The 22,678-nt window shown below is 26.8% G+C and overlaps 2 protein-coding genes across 8 annotated transcripts in view; one reads left to right on the top strand and one right to left on the bottom strand.

Moving 5' to 3' along the window:
• The window catches only part of LOC111677703 (bumetanide-sensitive sodium-(potassium)-chloride cotransporter), an 87,422-nt gene extending 68,889 nt beyond the window's left edge, over positions 1–18,533 (bottom strand). For 2 of the 7 annotated variants that reach the window (XM_046952793.1, XM_046952798.1), the window contains exons 1-2: positions 18,400–18,523; positions 17,432–17,684 (exon numbers count right to left, since the gene is read on the bottom strand). The gene's annotated coding sequence lies outside the window, so the exon portion shown is untranslated. Of the gene's footprint in view, positions 1–17,431; positions 17,685–18,399 lie in introns of all 7 variants that reach the window. The other 5 variants (XM_046952794.1, XM_023438886.2, XM_046952796.1 and 2 more) reach the window with 5 other exon arrangements.
• Positions 8,179–12,912, top strand: LOC124420337. Its single transcript, XM_046952799.1, has 6 exons — positions 8,179–8,314; positions 11,361–11,487; positions 11,578–11,631; positions 11,700–11,881; positions 11,942–12,095; positions 12,704–12,912. The coding sequence occupies exons 2-6, from the start codon at positions 11,394–11,396 to the stop codon at positions 12,844–12,846; spliced, it is 627 nt and encodes a 208-aa protein (XP_046808755.1). The 5' UTR covers positions 8,179–8,314; positions 11,361–11,393; the 3' UTR covers positions 12,847–12,912.
• Positions 18,534–22,678: the final 4,145 nt, after the last annotated feature.

The raw sequence follows: 22,678 nt of genomic DNA, 5'->3' as shown, positions 1-22,678 counted from the left end.
TGAGTTTTGACCTGCAAGTCTTCTTCAGAAGCGATCTTTTAATGGGCGCTAGGGTCAAATGATGGCCGATCATTACAAAAACTAAGACCTATATTAAATAAGTTTTGTCGATTTTTATTGAGATTTAACATAATTATAACATTGTTTAATTATGAGCGAAGTAATAGATAGATTCCAACCATTTTCAATGGCGTTAGGGCAAAAGAAGACTTTCTGCTAAATTTCATCCAACGACATGTACCAGCGCACAAGCTTTACATGGGCACACAGACAGACAGACGAAAGGACTGACGGACATAGCTAAAGAAAGTTATTCTGAACCAATTGGATTACTTTAAGTGGGTGTAGTAAGTCATTACTAGACACCTTCTTAGTAATGCAGATCGCCAATTAAAAAGTAAGTTGTTGAGTGAGAACCTTTCATTACAATGTTTTTGTCAGGTACTTATTTAACTCCTATTTAACGTGCTGAATCTTTATTAAATCTATTATATTGCCCATAAACATACATTAATCAATGAACGACTGGTCACTCTAAATTTAGCTATCTCCCTATATATAGCAATCAATTTCCCAATATGTGCATTTATTTAATAGATAAGTTTGGTTTTATTTTTATTAATTTCTTACCAGCTACTTGAGTTTTATACATTAAATCAAATACTTAACAATGAGATAATAATATAAATTATATTTATATATATACGAATTTTCACATAATAGAATTTTTCATATAAATTACAATAAATTGAATTATTTGTTAATGAAAGAGAAAACAACAAATTATCTATAAGATTAAATAAAACAAAATAAAATTTAACCATAAATTATAACCTCTAAACCAAAAAGCAATTAAATGGCAGCAGTTCATTATAGTAATGGAAAAAAATAAGTAAAATTCTGAATTTATAATAAAATTTCAAAATGAATTGAGGCGATAAATATTCACGACTATTCTGTTCAAATTATTTATGACTTTCTCTATTGAAAAACTAACATAAATGCCGTAAATCATTATATTGCAGATGTAAAAAATGTTGCAATGTTATTTGTTAATAAATTGATTTTTTTTAAACAATATGCTTCAATACTTTTAAAAAGTTTTAACAGAAATACTTCAGTTCATTTATAGCTTTAAACTATTTTAAAATAGTTTAAGCTATAATTATGAAAAAACTATATATATTAAGAACATAATAAAAAACTGTTATTGTTATTTACATTTTTTCGTTAATTGACACACAAAATAAAACTATGAAAATTGTATTTTTTAATATTTACAATAAATAAATTTTGTAATTACTGCATATTTGTTTTAACAAATATTTACAATATTATGGAAATTTTACTATTATTATAAAATATTTGTTATAAACTTTTACAAAACGTGACTTTAGCTTAATAATCATTTATTTGTATTGTAATTAACTAAAAACAAAAAAATGCCAAAAAAAACGTTATAAATGTATGAAATTTAAAACTTTATATTGTAAAAAATATATACTTTGAACAAAAAAAAATTAATATGAATATTAAATTTAACTTTTTTAGGTACAAATGCATTAAGTCCATATTTTTTTAATTTGATATATTTAGGTATAACTTGATATATTTGGGTGTTAAGATGGTCCCCGAATATAACCTTTACCAATCTTTGATCCACTCTTTCTGAGTCGATCTGTTTAACTATTGTTCTGTGTAGTCATGTCAGAGAACCGGAAATCTCCAGAACAAAATCTTATTTTAAAAAGTAAGTGGTTAAATTGCTAAAATTTACTTAGACAATAGCATTTTAAGTCACTATTTTAACATCACACATTGAAGGCAAGTGCTTACCACGTTCGCTTACAAATAGGGAGTTAGGTAAGTACTTAGTTCTATCTCCTACAAATAAGGAGTTAAATAAATAGTTTTGTTTCTGAGAAAACAATGCCTACGAGGTCCACTAGGCTAAAAAGTAAAAAATGAGATGCTAACTATCTTGCGGCTAACTTTCTTGTATGTAAATTCCCATAAGCTCGTTAGTTAGTCAGTTTTGTATTATGAATAAGGCCATAAGTATTTACATAATGTATTATTTGTAAGTAATTACTAGACTCCTTCTAAGTAATGCAGAGATAATGTAGTAATTAAAAAGTAAGTTATTGAGTAAGTAGAATTATTTTCCATGTTTTTGTTTTGTAAGTACAATATGTCCACTGGTCAAATAAAAATCTCTCTCAGTGTATATACTTGTACTCGTATGTCATGTATTACATTTCAGCTTTTTTAAACAATTTTTATTATTTAATCTTTTCAAAGTAGTTCGAATGAATACTTAACGAAAAGAAAAAAAATAATCTACACGAGAAATATTTGCAAGTTAAAATTTTGATTACATATGACTAGTAGTAGACTTACTAGATAAGTGAAAAATAAAACTGAAAAACCAAAAAAATACAATAAAATATAAATAATAAAATAGAATATGTAGAATAATAAAACAAAGGTAATTTAAAAAAGACAAAAATTTAAGTGTTCTTCACATTGAAATCAGTCTGTGTCTGGGTTATTCTTCAATTCTATTTTTTTTTTTTTTTGCCTAATATACTTTTATTAAGCGTATTTTAAGCATGATTATGGCAAAAGTATATACTTATTAAGCTAGAAATAAAGAAAGGACAAAAAAACTAAAACAATGAAATGATATGCAATGCAAGTTTAACAAAAAACAGGTAAAAACTGCATTATGATAACATTAGAAAAGCAAAAATGTTTTAATAACAAACTACTTATAGTTTTATTTAGTTTAAGAAAATTTAAAAATATTGTTTAATTTTTTTTGTCAGCTAAGGTAAACTGCATACTTATAATAAGTTATACTGATGATTTCTATATATGTGTTATTTTAAATATGATCATTTTGTGGTTTCTATGGTTTAGTCAAAACATTTGCCCGGATATGGCTCAATTTCAAAACCTCAATATTTTCTTTTACAGCTAAAAAGAGAAAATATGTCAATAATATTTAAAACCACAAAAAAAAATAACAATTACAAAATGTGATACTGATTTATATAAGAAACAATTTAAGTTGTTAAGTAAAACTACAATTTGTATTAGTTAAGCTGTAGTAATTAAACTTTGTTTAATTTTTTTTACTAAATATATATATGCCTTTAGATCAACATTTAAGATGCAATTTGTAGGTTTCTTTAAATATTTTTAGAGCAATAATGATTGATTAATTACACACTCAATAGACAGCTTTAGATATTCTAAATATATATAAGTTTTTATTTAATTTCAAAAAAATACCAAATAAAGTATTGAACAATTTGTTATTATTTTCTATTTTTGTTTTTCTTCACATCAATCACACTTTATACGCTTCTAATTTCTGACAAAAAAAAACATATTTATATCGTATGATAAGATTTTACTATATAGAAAAATAAACATTTTATATTTCCAATACTTCAAACTATAGATATCAGTTATCGCAGACATCTCATCAGCTGTTGGAATTGTCAAATCATAGTAAGAACAAATAAAATATTGGCCTAATTAGTTTAACGTGTTAAAAGTGTGAACGTATCTATTGTTTATTTTCCTAATGGAAGTATTTCAAGTTTTAATTACAAATCATATCTTGATTACACAAGAACATAAATATCAAATGTATTAAACAAATTTATTGTTATTTTCAATAATGATTATTGAAAAATTATTATTAAAGTTATAAAATAATTATAGTCAAGTGTTGAAATAAATTAAAAAAAATACGAATGAAAAAATTTATATGAATTTATATGAATGGTGCTAAATTCGGCTATGAAGAAGTTTATATACTCTTCACATATAAAAAAATGCACAGACCTACAAAATTTTTAGAATGTCGAGATATCGGGTCCTGAAATTTGAGAAAACGCAATGTATGAGACGTTATAACAGTTCCAAGAGAACTTTAATTGTTAATTATGAAGTGGTATATAAAAGTCCATTCTATTAGCTTTAACATAAAGTATTAACATATGTCATGGCTTCTTTTTTCTTCGAGATATCTTCACCCAATGTTTGAAAGCTCATGGGTTTTGGTATATTCACAGTTTCGTGAATCGTTCTCAGAAGATAACTTCAAATAATATATATTTTTTAAAGGTGCAAACTTACTTAACTTACTTTTCTATTACTAATGCATACCGTCTGCATTACTTAGCAGGAGTGTAGTAATGACTTATAAATAATATAAGTACTTACATTTTGATGGTTGTTTTTTACAAAAATGAAAATAACTAATTTTTTTGTCGAAACTTTTAACTGGAGGTGTAGTGAACTCTTTATTTGCAGTTGAAGGTCTAAGTACTTATTTACCTCCCTACTTGTAAGCGACACGTTGTAAGTATTTTCCTGTAATGTCATCACTGTGTATAACTTATGCTGGAGTGCATGGTACTGGTAGCACATTGTTTTCCTGGGATTGCAAAACACCAAGATGGGGTCTTTCATCAAGGTAACATACCCCGGGAGGAAGCTATTGTACGCAATTTTTAAGAACCATTTTGAAATATTACAGACGAAAACATATTGTTCTGAGATCAAAATTTTCAATCGCAGTTTAAAAGCAAAAGTAAATTTTAAGGCTGAATTGTCCCATACTTCATAGAATAAGCTTTCGTATAGACCCCAGCAAAAACTCGGTAATGGGTTGTACTTCTATAACCACTTACTTTTCAATGACTACTACTTACCCTCTGCATTACTTAGAAGTACTCTAGTAATGACTTACATATAATGTGTTACAGAAGTACTTTATTTTCGGGTGATTTCCGAAATTCTATACTAATTCATAATAAAATAATTTTGAATGATTGAATTTTTGTTAGTTACCTTTTCCAAATTGATTTCAAATATTTTTCGCTATGTTCGACTGTTTGTTCAAAAAAAATTTCTATAAATAACATTTTAATATGTTGGGTTAATTTTGTTTTGGTTAGCAAAAAAGCTCTTTAAAAATTTCATACTATTCGCGTAATGGGAACAAGTTAAAATGTTTAAAGATAATATTGTATTTGCATCTGGATTCCTATTGTCATTAATTATTATTTGCTGTATTGTGATATGTATTGAACGTGTAGCATGTAATATTGATGAATCCTGTTCCATATCACAGAAAACCACAATTTTCTGAAATCCAAAATTAGTAGCAATATTTATAATGGATCACGTGATAAATATTGAACATGTAACATGTTTTGTGATATCAATCACGATACCTTTGTAAAATTTCGAAAAATAAATAAAATAGAACAAATAACAATGAAATATTGTTTTAAAAGTTTTTAAAAATTATAAAAGATAATTATTTATTTTCTAAATTTATGTTAATTCGGGATCCTTGTGCATTTCTTTAATCAGAAACAGAAAATATTTTTGTTTCCACACTATTACATTTAAAATCAAAACTTGATTTCATTTAATGAAACTTCAATATAAAAAATCAAAGAAAAAAAATTAATTTTCAATTTAAATTTTATTTTATTTCTGTATTTAATCATACCACTAGTGGTTTGTGCTGACGTTTGACTCACAAAAATATTTGTCCAATACCCACCTTAAAGTATACTAATCGGCTTAGAATCATGTTCCTTTTCGATGTCCGTCAGTGTGGTTGGCTTTCCATGTAAACCTTGTGTACTATTTTTAAGATAATTTGATGAAATTTGCCACATTGGCAAGATCGAAGCCTATTGAAAATAATTAAAATAGGTCCTTTATTTCATCTATTAAAATTATGACAAAATTCAACGTTAGTGCTTCATTAAAAAATAACTCATATTAGGATATGATATGGTCGGCTATCCCGGCTATACTTTCCTCAGCCATAAATAGAATTTATAAATTCTAATCGTTTAGAAAATTTTAAAAAAATTGTAAAATACTATACGACTTTAAATGTTTACACTTTATACTTTTCCATTTTGCTTATTAGAATAGTGTGTAAGGGCTTTAAACAGTCATAAACATAAACACAGCGTCCAATATAAAAAAATAAAGATAATTAATATGGTAACATTTTCAACCATAATATACTAACATAACTCCGAATTTTCGAATTTAGTTTAGATTTTATGAACATTAAAGTACATGGTCTTTAGATTTCTTTATTGTCCCAAATTCCACCCGAATCGGGCTACGGGAACTGGTCGAAAATTCAGTTTCAAAAACCATCTAACAAACAAACAATGAAAGTTAAATAAAGTCTTGTAAAAAACATTTTACTTACTACCTATTTGTCAAATTTGACTGTATCATCCATATTGTCACCTAAAACGCAAACGGCCTTATCTAACATTTTTTAAATTTTACAGGAGAAGCACAAAACTATTTACATTAAAAAGTTTGTTTCTATCAACGCGATTTATTTGTAGTAAATAAACAAATTGTTCAATACTGAAACGTATCAGTTGTTATAATAGTTGACAATGGCGTATATAAAATGGATATATTGGCCCTTTTGTTTTTTGTCAATTAAATCGCTAATTTTGGTCGGAGGAGCCCAATTCTTTTGTATGGACATTTGTTGTGAACATTAGAATCAACAATAAAATCGATTTTGTATGTTTGGTTAGTTAGGGCCGTTTGCGTTTCAAGTAACGATATGAGGTTCCCAAGTTATTACAAAATTGTGAACTTATAATTATATTCGACATAAAAAATGTGTTTCAAGATCATAATCTCTTCTAAATTCTGTAGAGCTCCGTCCATAATTGAACCAAGTTCCCATTATAAGCCCCATGACGAATATCACACCAGTGTCCACATTAATATTGATATAAGTATAATAATCAAATTAGGCATAAAGAATAAGTCCACGTATAAAGACATCTTCCAAAAACTTCACGTACATGTACATATATTGAAACATTTTGTACAAAATTAGTCGATAACAATTTTAAGTGAAAATATATAAATAACAAAACAAAAAGTGGGTTTGGGTGAATATCCACTGCTGCCACCCGGCAGTTGTCCGGCAGAAAAAGAACATATTAATTTTCCTTCAGTTGTTTTAAGTACACATAGGCAATGTCAATTTAAGCAACTGCACTGCTTGAAAGGCTGTGACATTCGTTGTTCCAAAACATTTGTATACATAAAGGCCTGACCTCTCGAGATGTTTCTGATGGGAAATGCATTGTTTGCAAACTTTTGTTCAAATTCTTTTGGTGTTCCACAAAGTAGTTTTGTTTATTTGTTTTTTATTTTGATAATGGCGGCTTTAATATTAGTGTTGCATTGATGTGTATAAGTAAACTGAGTAACCGGTGTTACAAAGTAAATAGCAGTGATGACAACTTGTTCATGAAAAATCGCTTAAATCCCTTATAAATCTCTAATTTATTTTTGTTTAAAAAACCAAAAAATATTATACTTCTTTTTCTAAAACAAAAAAATTAAAACATGAAATACATACACACATATGTATGTATAATCACCATTGGATATTAAAGTATTTATATAAAATACATTTATACAAATATACATACATTTTTAAAAGCTTTATATTGTGTATAGGCTTCTATAGTTGAAACAAAAAGTCGACTTGTAATATTTTTTGTGTTTTATGAAAAGTCCACTTTTCGAGCTTATTTAATTTTTTCCCCGACTTTTCGCCTTTTTTCCGACATTTATTTGCAAAATCAAATATTCGACTTTTTTCTTACAAGATAGTCGACTTATCGACTTTGTTAGGACAAAAAAGTCGACTTTGACTTTTCGAGTTTTTCCGACAAAAAGTCGATTCTTCGATTATTTTAAAGACAATTTTTAGAATCCTTATTGTGTATGTTGTGGCTTTTGAATTCTAAAAAAATCTTTTCGTTATCTATGTCACTTCAGAACATAAAAATTTTCTTCGAAAGTTCCAAACCTTGTTTTAAAATCAGAATTGAGGTGAAAAGGGTAACAAAACATTTTTAAATGCTTGTGAAATCTTGATTTCATGTGAATTTGAAGTCAGAACACACACAAATACTAATTTACATAGTTATAAAATATGGATTTTTATGACAATTATCAGCGATTTTCAAACCGCTAATATTCATTGTAACTTTTTATTTTATATAACGTAGACATTATTGAATACTTAGTATTCATTAATTTTACAAAACTACCGATTACATTTAAATATATAAAGTTCAACAGAAAACGCGCAAGTGAAAAATTATAAAATTTAAGTTTATTAAAAACAAAGAAATTAAAAGGAAGTGAGATTATTTGAAAATAATAATAAAACTGAAAACTACTTTGTGGATTAACTGGTGAAAAAACTATAGTAAGTATGAACTATTTGTATATATGGGGAATTCTCTTTTTGTTTTAGATTTTAAGAAATCAACTTTGTGCATTAAATATTTCTTTCGTTTAATATTTTGAAACTTATGTGATGACGAATTTTTATACACAAGACTTGAAGGAATAAGGCCATAAAATTTTGTGGTCAATAGTAGTTCCATGTTATAGAAATGAACACTTAAAGTTAAAATTTCTCAAAAAACTGATTGAAACCAAGTAGTTCTTTTTACAACTTTTTGATATTATGAGGGCGGCTTACAAATGAGCTGTTGAAGGTAGTATACACTTGTCGAATGACTATGGTCTATATTTAATGGTTGTGCCATTTAGAAGTAAAGAATTACGTGGCCACAAAGTTTTGAAACCAAATTTATACAATTTTACAAAATTTGCAGTTTTTTGGATAGAATATTTGCGGCTCTTCGGTTATGCAAAATTTTGAAGTGAGAAAAAGTAGCCATTGTAATTACGCGTCGTTTGATGTATGTCTCCAAAATGTGCTCTGGAAGATGTCACTATGGGAGAAGCTTAAATATTGAAAAAGTAAACGTGGAAGTTTCGATAAATGAGCTTTTTCGTGAAGCACACTAGCAGCGTAATTTCAATATACCCAAAATATCGCGTGAGCGAAATACTTTTAAATTTTACATGTTGAAATCTTAAAGCCGCGATAAAATATTATCATGCATCGAATATATGTATAAATAAATTAAAATCGCCATAATTTTTAATCTATCAAACATAAATGCATAATTTTGTTAGTTAATGATTAGAAATTAATGGATCAATTCCTTACGTTTGTAATATAACGACATATCCTTCTCTTGAAATCATGGTGCAGTTAAAAAGTTGAAGTTGTTGTTATTTGTTTATTTTTGCATTATGGTCCAATTTTCAATACGATTTGAGAACGCTAATGTTTGAATGTTTATTATCAGTACAAAAATTAATATAAATTGTATACTAATTTGTAGTAGCTTATTGTTCCTTCCAGATATGTATAAAGGAACACACACTAAAAATTTGTAGAAATCGATTCTGTTGAGGCTAATAAGGTATTCAGTTATAAACAAACAATAAAACAAATAAAGAAGCATTTATCCATTTATATATACATATAGATTCAACGAGTGAGTAAATTGTCCGTGTAATCATGCTCAGTAAAAGGCAATATAAGAGGAATATAAAAAAAATAAAGGAAAACATATTAAATGTAAATCAAACATCCACTCAGCCGGAACATAATGCCACGTCGACTGCAACCATTTCCAAAAATACATTTGTATTGCCTCAAAGAGAAAACATAGTAACTACACAAAATGTTGACGAACTTAGAGAAACCGAAATAGGTCCATTACATTCACACGAAACATTATCTGAAAAATTACGAAAGTGGTTTCTTGAACACAAACCAACAACAGAGTGTACTACTGATTTGCTTAAAATTTTGAAATCAGAAAATTTAAAAGTACCGACGTCTGTACAGGGTCTTGTTGGCAAATATACCCTATGTAATGAACGAACAACTACTCCCGGAAAATATGTGCATATCGGTTTAATAAATCAGCTGTGCAAAATTACATGTTTATTAGAAGAACTACAATTCGAAGAAGTCTCTGTGGACATTGGAATAGACGGTTTACCCATTTTTAAAAGCTCCGCCGTTGGTCTGTGGCCTATATTAGCCCGATTTGTTAATATTCCACAGTGTGGTGTTTTCATGATAGGATGTTATGTAGGCAAGCAAAAACCAGCAGATGTAAATAATTATTTACATGATTTTGCTGCGGAGTTAATGGAATTGAAAAATAATGGTTTTGATTGCAATGGAAAACGAATAAACATTAAAATAAGAGCCTTTGTATGTGATGCCCCAGCAAAGGCATTTGTATGTGGGATCAAAGGACATATGTCTCTTAACGGATGCTCTTGGTGCAGACAAATTGGTGTTCGAATAGATAATGTTAACACATTCTCAACATATATTGGAGAAAAAAGAACTAATGAAGATTTTCAACAGAGAACATTTAAAGATTTTCATAAGCCGATGTATTTGGAACTGCAAATGAAATTAGAAGTTGTCGGTATTAAAATGATGACTCAATTCCCCTTAGACGCAATGCATCTGATTGATCTTGGTATAACAAAAAAGATTTTGAGTGCTATAATAAACAAAAAGACCATAAATCAGGTAAACCAGTCATCAATACAGCAAATATCAGAAAAACTGATGTCATTAAGTAAGCACATACCTCGTGAGTTCTCCAGAAAACCTAGAGCTCTATCAGAAATTGGAAGGTGGAAAGCCACAGAATTTAGGCAATTCATACTGTATACAGGCATTGTTGTTTTAAAAGATTCCATTCCAAATGAGATTTATGACCATTTTCTATTAATGAGCAGTGCATATAGGATTTTAATCGGTTCTTCTAGCAGTTCTGACATTGAAAAAGCAGATAATATGATAAAGGAATTTGTTGAAACATTTCCGGTTCTCTATGGGAGAGCAAGTGTGACTTATAATGTCCACAATCTACTCCATTTGGTAGATTGTGTAAAAGAATTTGGCAATCTGGATTCATTTTCAGCATACGGGTTTGAAAACTATATGCAAAAAATTAAAAGAAGTATAAAAATGCCAAAACACTTAGCACAGCAAATTCACAACATATTTTTTGAAGAAACAATTATTCTGCCAACACCATTTGAGGGTTCAAAAATAAAAAATGGTACTATTAAATCACTTGTTAACTCCAAAGGTTATTTTTCTTGTAGTTCGCCAGACAATGTTTGTTTAATGGTCAACAAAAAATTTGTGAAAATAACTTCTATTTTAAACAAAGAACAATTTATTGCCAAAACTTTTTTAAATCCACAGAATTTCTTCAATTCTCCCCTGAATTCTATGGATCTCAACATTGCTTTTGCAAAAAATGAATTTTCTACAAGAACAACATTTTACATAAAAGACATTTTTGCAAAAGTTGTCGAGCTTCCGTACATTAACGGGTGCGTATTAATTCCAGAACCACACGATTGCATCAAATAACTTCACCAAAATGTCGCAACCAAAAAAACAAAAGCTTGACAGCACGTTGATGGCCATATTAACAAAAATAGAATCTATTCAAGAAGATGTTAAAGAAATTAAAAGTAAGTATAAGAATTTTTTGTATACTATCTATAATTTTTAAACAAATCTACTTTATTTTTGGAAATATTAACGTTTTTTTATTTATTTAGGTCATATACTTCAAAACAATAACAATGATTCTACGCAGCAAAATCTCCTTTTAGGTAAATTAAATATTATTTTTATATTTTTAAATTTAATTTGATAAATTTCTACAATTTTCCTTTTTTAGACAAACTGTCAAATCAAAATATTAATGTGAGTAACATTTTGGCAGAACAAACAGTTGCACTTAAGTCTACTATTACATCACTTTGGCAAAACCCAAAACATCTTCAGCGTTTTCCAGTAGGCTCCGAAGATGAATTGAAGGAGTGGGAAAATGCCATTGACAATGATAACAAATGTGGAATGGTAATTTTTATTCATTGTTAAAAATTTATACAATAAAATAATGAAGATATATTTATTTAGATTCATGCAGTTAAATGTTTGCTGGGAAAAGGAGGTATAAGAAAAAATTTAAAATTAATTTTAAGCCCACACTTAATCCTCAGTTATAATCTTCACGGAACTCACAACAAGAAGAGACTGTATAGTTACAACAAAGTAATGGATGTTCTCTTGCGTAAGTATGAGCAATTACCCTACTCATAATAATCCATAACTAATTAATAACCCCTATTCTGCATATCGATTACTTTTTCGCATTCAATTCGCAAAAAGATTTTCCAAAATAGAAGCTATATTATTTCGCTTCAATCATTTACTATTGTGTGTATTCTGTATTATGATCGTAGTTAAGTTTTATTTATTTGTTTTTTATTGGTGAAGCGTCGAATCAAAATGCATAATATTAAAATTGCCAAAAAAATTTATTCGAATCGAAATTCAGTAGACAAGAAAATTTTCGTACATATTTCGAATTATATTATTATAGTTATTATATATTCTATATAGTTTTATAAAATAAGTGAATTTTTGCGAAATAATTGTTTAAATTACTAAAAAAGTCTGTAAAATTTTAATAATATTTTCTTAATCTTAGTTACAAATTTCAATTTCAATTTAGATTTTTCTTTATTAAAATTAATCAATGCAGAATTTGATTCATAAATGATTTCATTATATTCACCCGTATATTGTAAAATTATTTACATCACCATAATTTCTAAAAATATTTGTTCCTTAAATACAAATTTATTATATTTCAATTTTTATTATTTTATTTTTTAGGTTCTACTGTGAATCCAAATGACTCTCATTCGTTTGAGAGTGACATGCGAAAAGCCATCAAAGACATTAAAAACCGTTACTTCAAAGATCAGTGCGTTAAAAAAAAGGAACAAAATACTGCCAAAGATATCCCAACAAATTAATAAATTTATATTTAAATTCATTTATAATTAATGTTTATCAGATATTTTGTGTAGCACATTTTTATTTCATACACTTTTTTGAAACTGAACTATTTTTTTTAATAATTTCATTTGTGTTCGTTCAATTAAAAAATTTAGACTGAACCAAACCAAGGATATTTTTTAAGAATGTATTTAATTTAATACGCTTATGTGTATATATAAGCATATATTTAATATAAAAATGAATGAATAATTAGTTTTTATTATCCCATGTAACAGTAATTTTCACACATGTACAGGAATCTGTGGACCATTAGTACTAACTATGTTTACTCAGTTTTTCATAATCAGCTCTTATGTCCCTGTAAAAGGACCTTAAAGTTTGAAGGACATACGATTTTGTACATTAGACCGACTCACAAAAAAGGGAGCTTGAGTTATGCAACACATATAAATATTTAAAATATTCGTTTGAAATTGTAAGTCCTTTAAACTTTGAAGTCCTTTTATAAGGACATAAGAGCTGATTATAAAAATCAGAGTATGCAGAATGGACTCTAGTTTCACATGCTATCAACTTTTCTATGTGTGAAAGCTTTTTTTCAAAATTGTTACGGGGTGTTATATATGTAAAATTGTATTTATTTTTCGTTAAGTTTTTCAGCATATTTTTTTCTGTCTACATTACAAATGAAATAAAATTAGTTAATGTTTTTATGAAAAAATTGTCAATTCAGTAATCAAGCAATTGTTGTAAGTATTAATTTTGTGACATTTATGTATGTATTGCCTTCTTAGACTCCTTATTTTTCATGACATCCTGAAGTCCTTATTTGTAATGACTTCCCGAAGTGCCTTTTTATAATGACTTCTTGAAGTCCTTATTTTTAATGATTTCTTGAAGTCATTATTTGTAATGACTTCCTAAAGTCCCTATTTATAATGACTTCTTCAAGTCCTTATTTATAATGACTTCTTGAAGTCCCCATTTATAATGACTTCTTGAAGTTCCTATTTATAATGACTTCTTGAAGTCCCCATTTGTAATGACTTCTATAAGTCCCTATTTGTAATGACTTCTATAAGTCCCTATTTGTAAGCGAGCGTGGTAAGTACTTCTTTAACTCCCTATTTGTAAGCGAGCGTAGAAGTACTTGCCTCCAATGACATCACCGTGTTAAAATAATGACTCTAAATGCTAATGAAGAAGTAGTGCAAATAGGTTTTTTTAGCTTTTTAACTCATTACTTTTCAATGTAAGTTTTTCCTGGGGACGATATTCGATATCAAATTCCATCATCTCAAAAAAGGAAAATTACGATAAATTTTACTCGATCACAATCACTAAAAGTTGTTTGGCTAATTTATCTAATATACTACTAACAAAGTTTCAGTTTCGACAAAGTTTCATTTGAACAAAAAACCTTTATTGATTATATTTAGAAATTGATGTAAGTCTTTTTTTAGTTTTTTTCCAAAAGGCTTAACAAATTGATTAAAAATTTTTTAATTAGTAAAATTAAGAAAAAAATATATATATTATTTAATAGCTTTAAAAATAACAATTGAATGCACTATTTGTTAAATAAATTTTCAAAGGAAAGTTTTATTTTTTTCGAGTTTAATGAATCATAAATATTTAAATGGATATTTTTTCTTCACACATCTCTTTTTCAATTAACACTTTAGTCATTTACATAAAAATAAATTGAAAATTATTAATGAAACAAACATTTACACAATTGAAAAAAAATATTTATGAATAGTAGTATTTTTCCTATTGTCGAAATAAATTAATAACAAATTTTGTTTACAAGTCGAAATTGTGACCAATTAAACGGTAGGTAACTACTAGAATAATAATGATAAAAATATTTTTTTTATAGAAATTAGATTTAACAACTATTTCTTTAGAATTTGTTGTTTGTAAACAATTATCTATTAAATAAAAATAAACATAATAATTAGTAATAGTTTTATTCAATCAAAGTTGGGCTAATATGAATCATTTAACAAAACAATTATAAATATTTACCACCAAATCTTATCATAATGAGTTTTATAGTCAATATATCACAATAAAAAAAGTCACCCTACAATGGTTTTGTACATGACTTGGATAGAAGACAAGTGTTTGATATAGAGAGTTCCTACTTTTAAATCATCTAAAATTATTATTGCAGAAGTAATAAATTCGTATTCAAGAGAATATTCTTTTGACGTAAATATGATTTTAATGGAAATATTTGCTTAAAATCTCAAGTATTTATTTGCTCAGAATTATTTTATTTGCTGCGACTTTACAATAATAATACATATTTATTTTTTCTTTCAAGTTAATTAATCATAACTAACATTTCAAAGAAACATTTACACAAATTAACTATATAAACTACTTTGTTGTGTAAAATAATACACCGAAACAAATACCATTACTAAGGAAAAAAGCACAAACAAAAATTATATTAAAAATGTATTAAAAAAAATGTCAATTATATGAAAAAAAACAAGTTCATATAATATTAAAATAATATAAAATTTAATTTTAATATAACAATTTTACTTTTAATTATGTCATCCTTCAGGCATTTTCCAACTTTTTTTAAGGAAGGACGTTCACCTTGATCAAACAATTGTTAACGTTTTTATAAACAAACAAAGTCAAACAAAAGTTTTAACTTTTCTAATGAAATGAACAACATTGAATCTAAATTTAACATCAGAATTTCTCCATAACATCATGTCTTTAGTTAAGACTAGACTAGTCTAGTCATAGGCCGTTTAGTCTAACCATAGTATAACAAAATTCATGTCAGATATATTTACTAAATTGTTTCCAGTTTTTGTTCATTTTGTTTATTGCAGCGGCAGTCATTCGTGAAACCAGTATCTAATTAACAATTAATTCAGTAATAAATTAATTAACGGCTTAATACATTAAAAAAAATCCATACAATTTATATTATTTAACAGTTGAAATTAAATATTGATATTGACAGACAAGCGCTGACTTAAATCATGGGAATGATTTTTTGTTAATTTGTTATTGAAATAAATTCTCTATAAATTTAAAACCATAAAAATAAACAAAAACATAATAAGTTTGTGAACTTGAATTTGAAAATATCTTAAAAAGCTTATAATGGAAAACTACATTGAGAAAATACTTTGAAATCAATGCAAAATTTGTTTTTAAAACATTTCCATTTTGAAAATACGAAAACAATTTATATCTATGGAAAATTAACTTAAGTTATATATTTGTTTTTGAGTTCAGGGGTTTGATTCCCATATAGGAAGCGTACAATATGCCCTACAGATAATTAGGGGCATTTCATCGGTTTTTATGTTTGTATATTAGGGTGGACCGTTTGTATGGATGTTTCCAACGAAAAATAAAAACTTGATTCATTTTAAGATACCTAACATATCGCAAAAATGTTGTTTATGTCAAAGGATAAAATTATGCTATTTTACGGGTTTTCCTATTTTTTCATATTTTACGCAAAGCAAGTTATTCATGCCTAATGCATACGAAAAATTTGGAATATTGTACGAATGCTTCGTTATTTCGTATTATACACGAAATTTTCGTAAATATATTATTCGTAAATATATTAAATTGTGATAGGTCTTCGAAAGGCGATTTGAAATTGTCAACACTGATTTATTTAATTTCTTTGTAAGAAATATGGAAAACTCGAAAAACCTTATAAAGGACCTTTATATTCTTTGATACAGCTGACTAAATATTGATGTCAGGACAAAAATGAACTACAATTGTTTTTTTTTTTTTCTATATATACATATGTGAATATTTAGTAAGAGAATTTATTTTCTTCAATACAACTTTTGCATCATAGAGAAAATGAAACATATTTTTTAATAAATCAAATATTTATAAATATTAAGCAGATTTTTTATATTTCAAATTGTTCTTATTGAAAATACATATATTTTAAAATATTATGATTTTAATTTGAAAAAAAAAAATAAATAAATAAAAAACATCCACAAACATTTATACTTTTTTATTGTTTTCATATTTGCAATTAAAATTTATATTGAAAATGTTTAAATATTTGATTAAAATTTAAAAGAACAATATACTAAAGTCCATTAGTGCTGGTAAACATGATTGTGTTAATACACTGAACACAATCCTGCATAACTTTACAAAAAAAATCTAAATTTTTCATATTATTTACGAAAATGTTGTGTATAACACGAAATATTTTTTAATCAAAACCACAATTTCGTGATGTAAGACCACAAAGCTATTCGTACTATTTACATTTAACTTATATATTAGGCATGTATTATTTTAAGTGTAGCACTCCTTAATAATTAGGAAGTGTGAAATTTAAAATTTATAATTTTCTAAATATAAATATTTTATATTTGTATGAATATGATTTTCAGTTTAATCATATTCATACAAATATAAAGATTTTACTTTAAAACAAAATGCTATTTTCTTATCCATTACTGTATGTATAAACTATTAAATAGCTACATGCCGGTTTTTTATAGATTATTTTATATCTATGTATGTACGTACGTTTGTAGGTGTGTATGTATAAAAAAAGAAACAATCTCTTACCTCAAATATTGACACTAAAAAGTTAGTTGCGGCGTTAAATATCCAACAAATTCCTTAACAACAATAACAACAACTGCAATAACTCCAACAACAACTAAACCAACAAAAAACCGTGAAAGAGCAACAAGAAACATGAAAAGAACAGCGGTTATCCAAATAAACACGCGTACGCATTCACTCACTATAAATATTTTGTAACTCTCCCAAGAATCGGTAGATATACAAAGAAAGAGTTCTGAAAAATTTAACACGTCTACAGAAAACATGCAAACAAAAACAAAACTGTTTAAAACTTATTATACAAAAATTGTTGAATTCAATTTTAATTATTTATTCTTTCTTGCTTTTAACTTTATTGACTTAAAGAATTAAAATGATTTACTTTACAAATCAACGCGTCAACAATTGAGCAAATGAAAACGTGAAAATTTTATATTGAATTTTTAACAAAAACAAAGCGATTTTAATATAATTCTTTAATTCATTCATAATGCCATGAAATTACAAAAGAATTTAAACAAAAGTTTAAATAATTTATGCTTCAAAAAACATAAATAATTAGAAATTTGTAATAGAAACTCTTTAAATTAAAACTAAATGAATAATTTACATTTTTGGAAAATTGAGAAACAAAAATTATATTTATCAACACTGCCACAAAACAAGACAATACAATAACAATTGTTATAGGTAATAACACGTGAAAGAAATGAGGAATAAATTATGTATGTTTGTCTATATGTTTGTAGTTATTTATTTTAATAAGTTTTTTAAAATTTGTATTTCTTTGAAAATAATTCTCTCTTGGGGTTACTTGTTTCTGTCTTAAATTTTACAATCGCATTATAAATCTTTTAGCACTTGTATTTATTTATGGAAATTTTCTTTTGTTTATTTGTTTGATTAATAATACTTTTATTCTTTTTTATTTTTATTAAAAGGAATTTATTTATTTCTTATTGTATTACCACAAATTCGATTTGTTTATAGAAGTAATTTATAACTCGTTTATTTATTAAAAAAACACGTTGTTATTCCGCTTAGAATTATATTTTACCGTAACCGAACCGTACTCAATAAGAGTCCACACTAGACTGACTGATCGTGGCTGAATACAAAAAGTAATGAGTGAGGATCGGTCTACAGAATTGTTGCCTTTTCTTATTTTACATTTTTTCAATACAAATTACTTTTACTCATACAACAAAAATATTGTCAGCCAGCGATGATGACGATGTTGTTGTTGTTGATAATGAGTGTAGATGGCATAACAAAAAAAAAAATAAATAATAATAAAAAACAATAATAAAAAATTGAGCTCTTTCGCTAAAGTAAACTAAAAAGTACAACAAGTGAGCACAATTAATTACTACAACATTTTCAATAAATCTTTCTCTGCAACATGTATAAATCACTGAGAGTTATAGTGATCTCTCTTTCTTTGTTAAAACTTAACAACCACCATTAACAATAATCTCACTCTCTATTGTTCTTTAAATTAATAATCCTTTAAAAAAAACTAAAAATATCACTGATTAGCTGCTCTTTTCTACTCTAGTTCTCATTCTCTCTTATTATTATTTTCTTTAAATATCTCTTTGTTAAAGAGTATTTTATTTTTATTCAATCCTTTTTAAGTATAAACAACAAGTCAGGTTTTATTGGTATTACACTCGTTCAAAGTTTCTTTATATTTTTTTTTTATAAACATTATGCTTTTTTTTATTCTTTCAATTTATTTTTAGCATTTTATATGTCTATTTTCAAAGTTATATTTCTTTAGTTCATTTACTTTGCTTCTTTCAATTTTATATACTGCATTTACAGTGGCTGTTATAATAATCTGAACAGTGTTTAAGCAACCACCACCTGGTGTGTTTGACAATATTTATAAACTCAGTATATAAATAAACACGGTTACCAGATCTTAAAATGTTGTGAGAAAAATGTTCTAAAAATATCTAATAACCGTGTCTACTTAAAATTTTTGTTTTTCAACAACGTTTTAAAATAAAAATTGTTAATTTTCACAATTGTTAGATATTTTGTGAATATTTTTTCTGACAACGTTGTAAGTTCTGACAAGCGTTTATCAGTTTTAAAAATGCTTTTACACTTCAATGGGTTAACTAAATTGCAGAATATTCCACAAGTTGCAAAAACTGAAAATCGTTTAAAGGGCCCTTCAAACGATCACACTTTACGTATGGCAAGTCTAATGAAGAAGTAAAATGAAATTCCATCCGTATAACAAAAAAGAGAAAAAAGTCGTATGATTTATATTTTTTGTGTTTACACGATTGGTATAAAACAATAAAAAATTAAGATGGCATGTAACAGATGTTAATACTCCCCTGATCTTATGAGACCTGCTTGTTTTCTGAAACATTTCAAAAAATGAAGAGAGCTATACGACTGTCAAATGTTCCATCTGTATTCTCTCTCAATGTGTGATGGTTTCATTATATATTGCATTTATACGATCCCATCCGTACTCTTCCACACAAAATTTTGACAGATCATATTACTTGTGTGATCGTGTAAAGCCGGATTTACGATTTCATCTTGCGCCGCATATAAACATCTTCCCGGAAAATAGTTACAATTATTGGTTATAGATTTATCACCAAGTCAATAAGAAACAAATTTTCTATTGATGTATTTTCAATAAACCTTCAGATCACAAAATAAGAGAACATTTTCAGGAACTTTTAAGAGGTATAATGTTTATAGCAAAAGGTTAGATTCACACTTTATCCAACACTTTATATTCATAAATTTCACATAGCACTCATTTCAAAACCCATGATTTCCCAGCAAAAACATGGTAATGGCTTGTACTTACTCAAAACCTAATAATTGCCTCGTTGACTTTTTTCAGAAATAAAACTACTTAACTAATTATTTAAATGAGATCGTAGTAAACACCTTTTTGTAAGCGAGAGTGGTAAGTAATCGCCACAATATAATCTCTGTATTAAAATACTTTATAATATAACATTGTAGTACATAGATTTTACATAGTACATAGGTTAGATTTTAATCTGATCCTTACAATGTTTAATCCTTGTACTTTTTATGGTTCATACTGTTATGAACTGGTTCCTATCAAGTTTTTGTATACATAGAGTACACACATGACGACAAAAACAGCAGCATACACAAAAATTTGCAAAAAAAAAACCCAAACGCGAACATGTTTCTACAGTACTGAGCAGAACATAAGCAACAAATCTAGGAATAATTTGAATTTTAATTTATAAAGCACGAATATACGAATTTCGAATGAAATGTCACTTGCTAACATTTTGCACAATGCTGTATATTAGTATGTGTACATGGATGGCATTCAAGCCCAAACACAACAACAATAATTGTTTGTATACAAGTTCAATGCCGGGAAAATTTATTCCTTGTACGATTAAATGTTTGAACGGCAAACATACAAACCAAACATCTGTATGTACGTTGATATGTTTCTATGGATGTTCATACTCGTATAGGCAGTTAAAAAGATTCTTGTACTTGTAAATGTGTTGTTTTTGTTTTACATAAAAATAAAAATATCTATACGTTACCTAAAACGTAAACGGCTCTAACTAGCAAAAATGAAAAAACTAAATCGTCAATGAGCGATTAGCGATATTCTTAACAAAAAACAAACGTTTCCAAACGGGGATTCAAACGATTAATCGTCGATCGAAGTAATTGAAACTCAAAATTCCACTAAATAGTAATTTGATTCTGCTGTAAAATTGTTAAAATGTTTGTTAGGGTATTTTACATTTTAGAATGCGATATGTCTGTTTGCCTGTGTTTTTCTGAAAATCATGTAAAAAAGCTCATGCGATTGTACTATGCATAAAAGTTGAATATCGTTTGCATTTTTATCAGTTCTAATTTTTATATTCAATGTAAAACCGTTAGATTTTTCCAAACATACATATGCACATACATATCTATGTAGTTAGATGTGATATGTATACTACAGTATCTGTTTATATGTCTGTATTAGTGCAGAGAGATTCAGATACGCTGGAAATATGTATACAAGACCACAAACAACAAACGATTGAATGAATTTCTTAATTTGCAATTACATTTACATATTTGTATGTAATGTATATATGTACATACGTACTTACACTGTTAACGAATGCTCCTTATTACATAAAAGGAACTAAATGAAATTTTATTATTTTGGAAAAAAATTGTTCCGCAATATTAAATGTTTCTTTATAACGAATCTTAGTATAGACTTTTCAAATAAAATCTTTGTTTTAAAGTAGTTTTTCCAATTATCTCCCTCACTTAAGTAATCCTCCTTAAGATTAAATCCACAGTCTTTCAAAATCTATTTTCTCTGAATATACATATGTATGTGTTTGTTTTTATTTGTCGACAAACTGAAAATCAAGCGTGTGTTTAATCCGAATCATTATGTATATTTGAATTTCGATTTGTTGATGCTTCAGTTGTACATATTAATATATTTGTATATATGTATTACAGAATCACTATCATCAGCATCATTTTCATTAACGAGGCTGTTTATTATTTGCTGATGTATACGGATCTAGATAAAATACTATGTTACAACAATTGGCATATGGAAAGAAATCAATGAAACAAAAAATAACAACTTTTAAAAACAAAGATACCTCTTTAATATTCATGTTGCCATTATAATGACTTATTAAAACTCGTACTATAGCATATCAACATCATTGTCACATTAGAAGTGAGCAAATGTTTAGGACTTGTAAAATGCCTTTGCTGAACTCAGAATATTTGATTTTATTTTCGATTATTGAATAGCAAGTAACAACGTTATACTCCTCTCCAAAAGGGATCATCCTAATATATTTACTTAAATTCGTATGAAAGTAAACATTCGTTTTGTGTTTATTAAGGAAGTCTTTACTTTTAGTCGTAAAAATGTGGCTTCAATAAAAAAGAACTCACTTTAATTAATGTTTATTTGAATCAATTGTATAATAATACCATCAACAATATTGGAATTCATAATTTATACGAATGATTTTTAATATTTATACAATATATAATTGTATATATGTTTGTATGTATGGATTTAGGATCTCCTCTTTCATAGTTTTAACATAAATTGATATTGATTGATATTCTTATTTCCCTTTATGCTAGAAAGTAAAAGAATAAGTTTTTTCTTGTATTTTTTTGCATGGTCTAAAGCTTTTGAATAAGGACTTGAAATTTTGCACGGACATA

Source organism: Lucilia cuprina, chromosome 5 (genome assembly GCF_022045245.1).
Source record: "Lucilia cuprina isolate Lc7/37 chromosome 5, ASM2204524v1, whole genome shotgun sequence".
NCBI classification, from domain to species: domain Eukaryota; kingdom Metazoa; phylum Arthropoda; class Insecta; order Diptera; family Calliphoridae; genus Lucilia; species Lucilia cuprina.
This window is presented reverse-complemented; position numbering and strand designations above follow the sequence as displayed.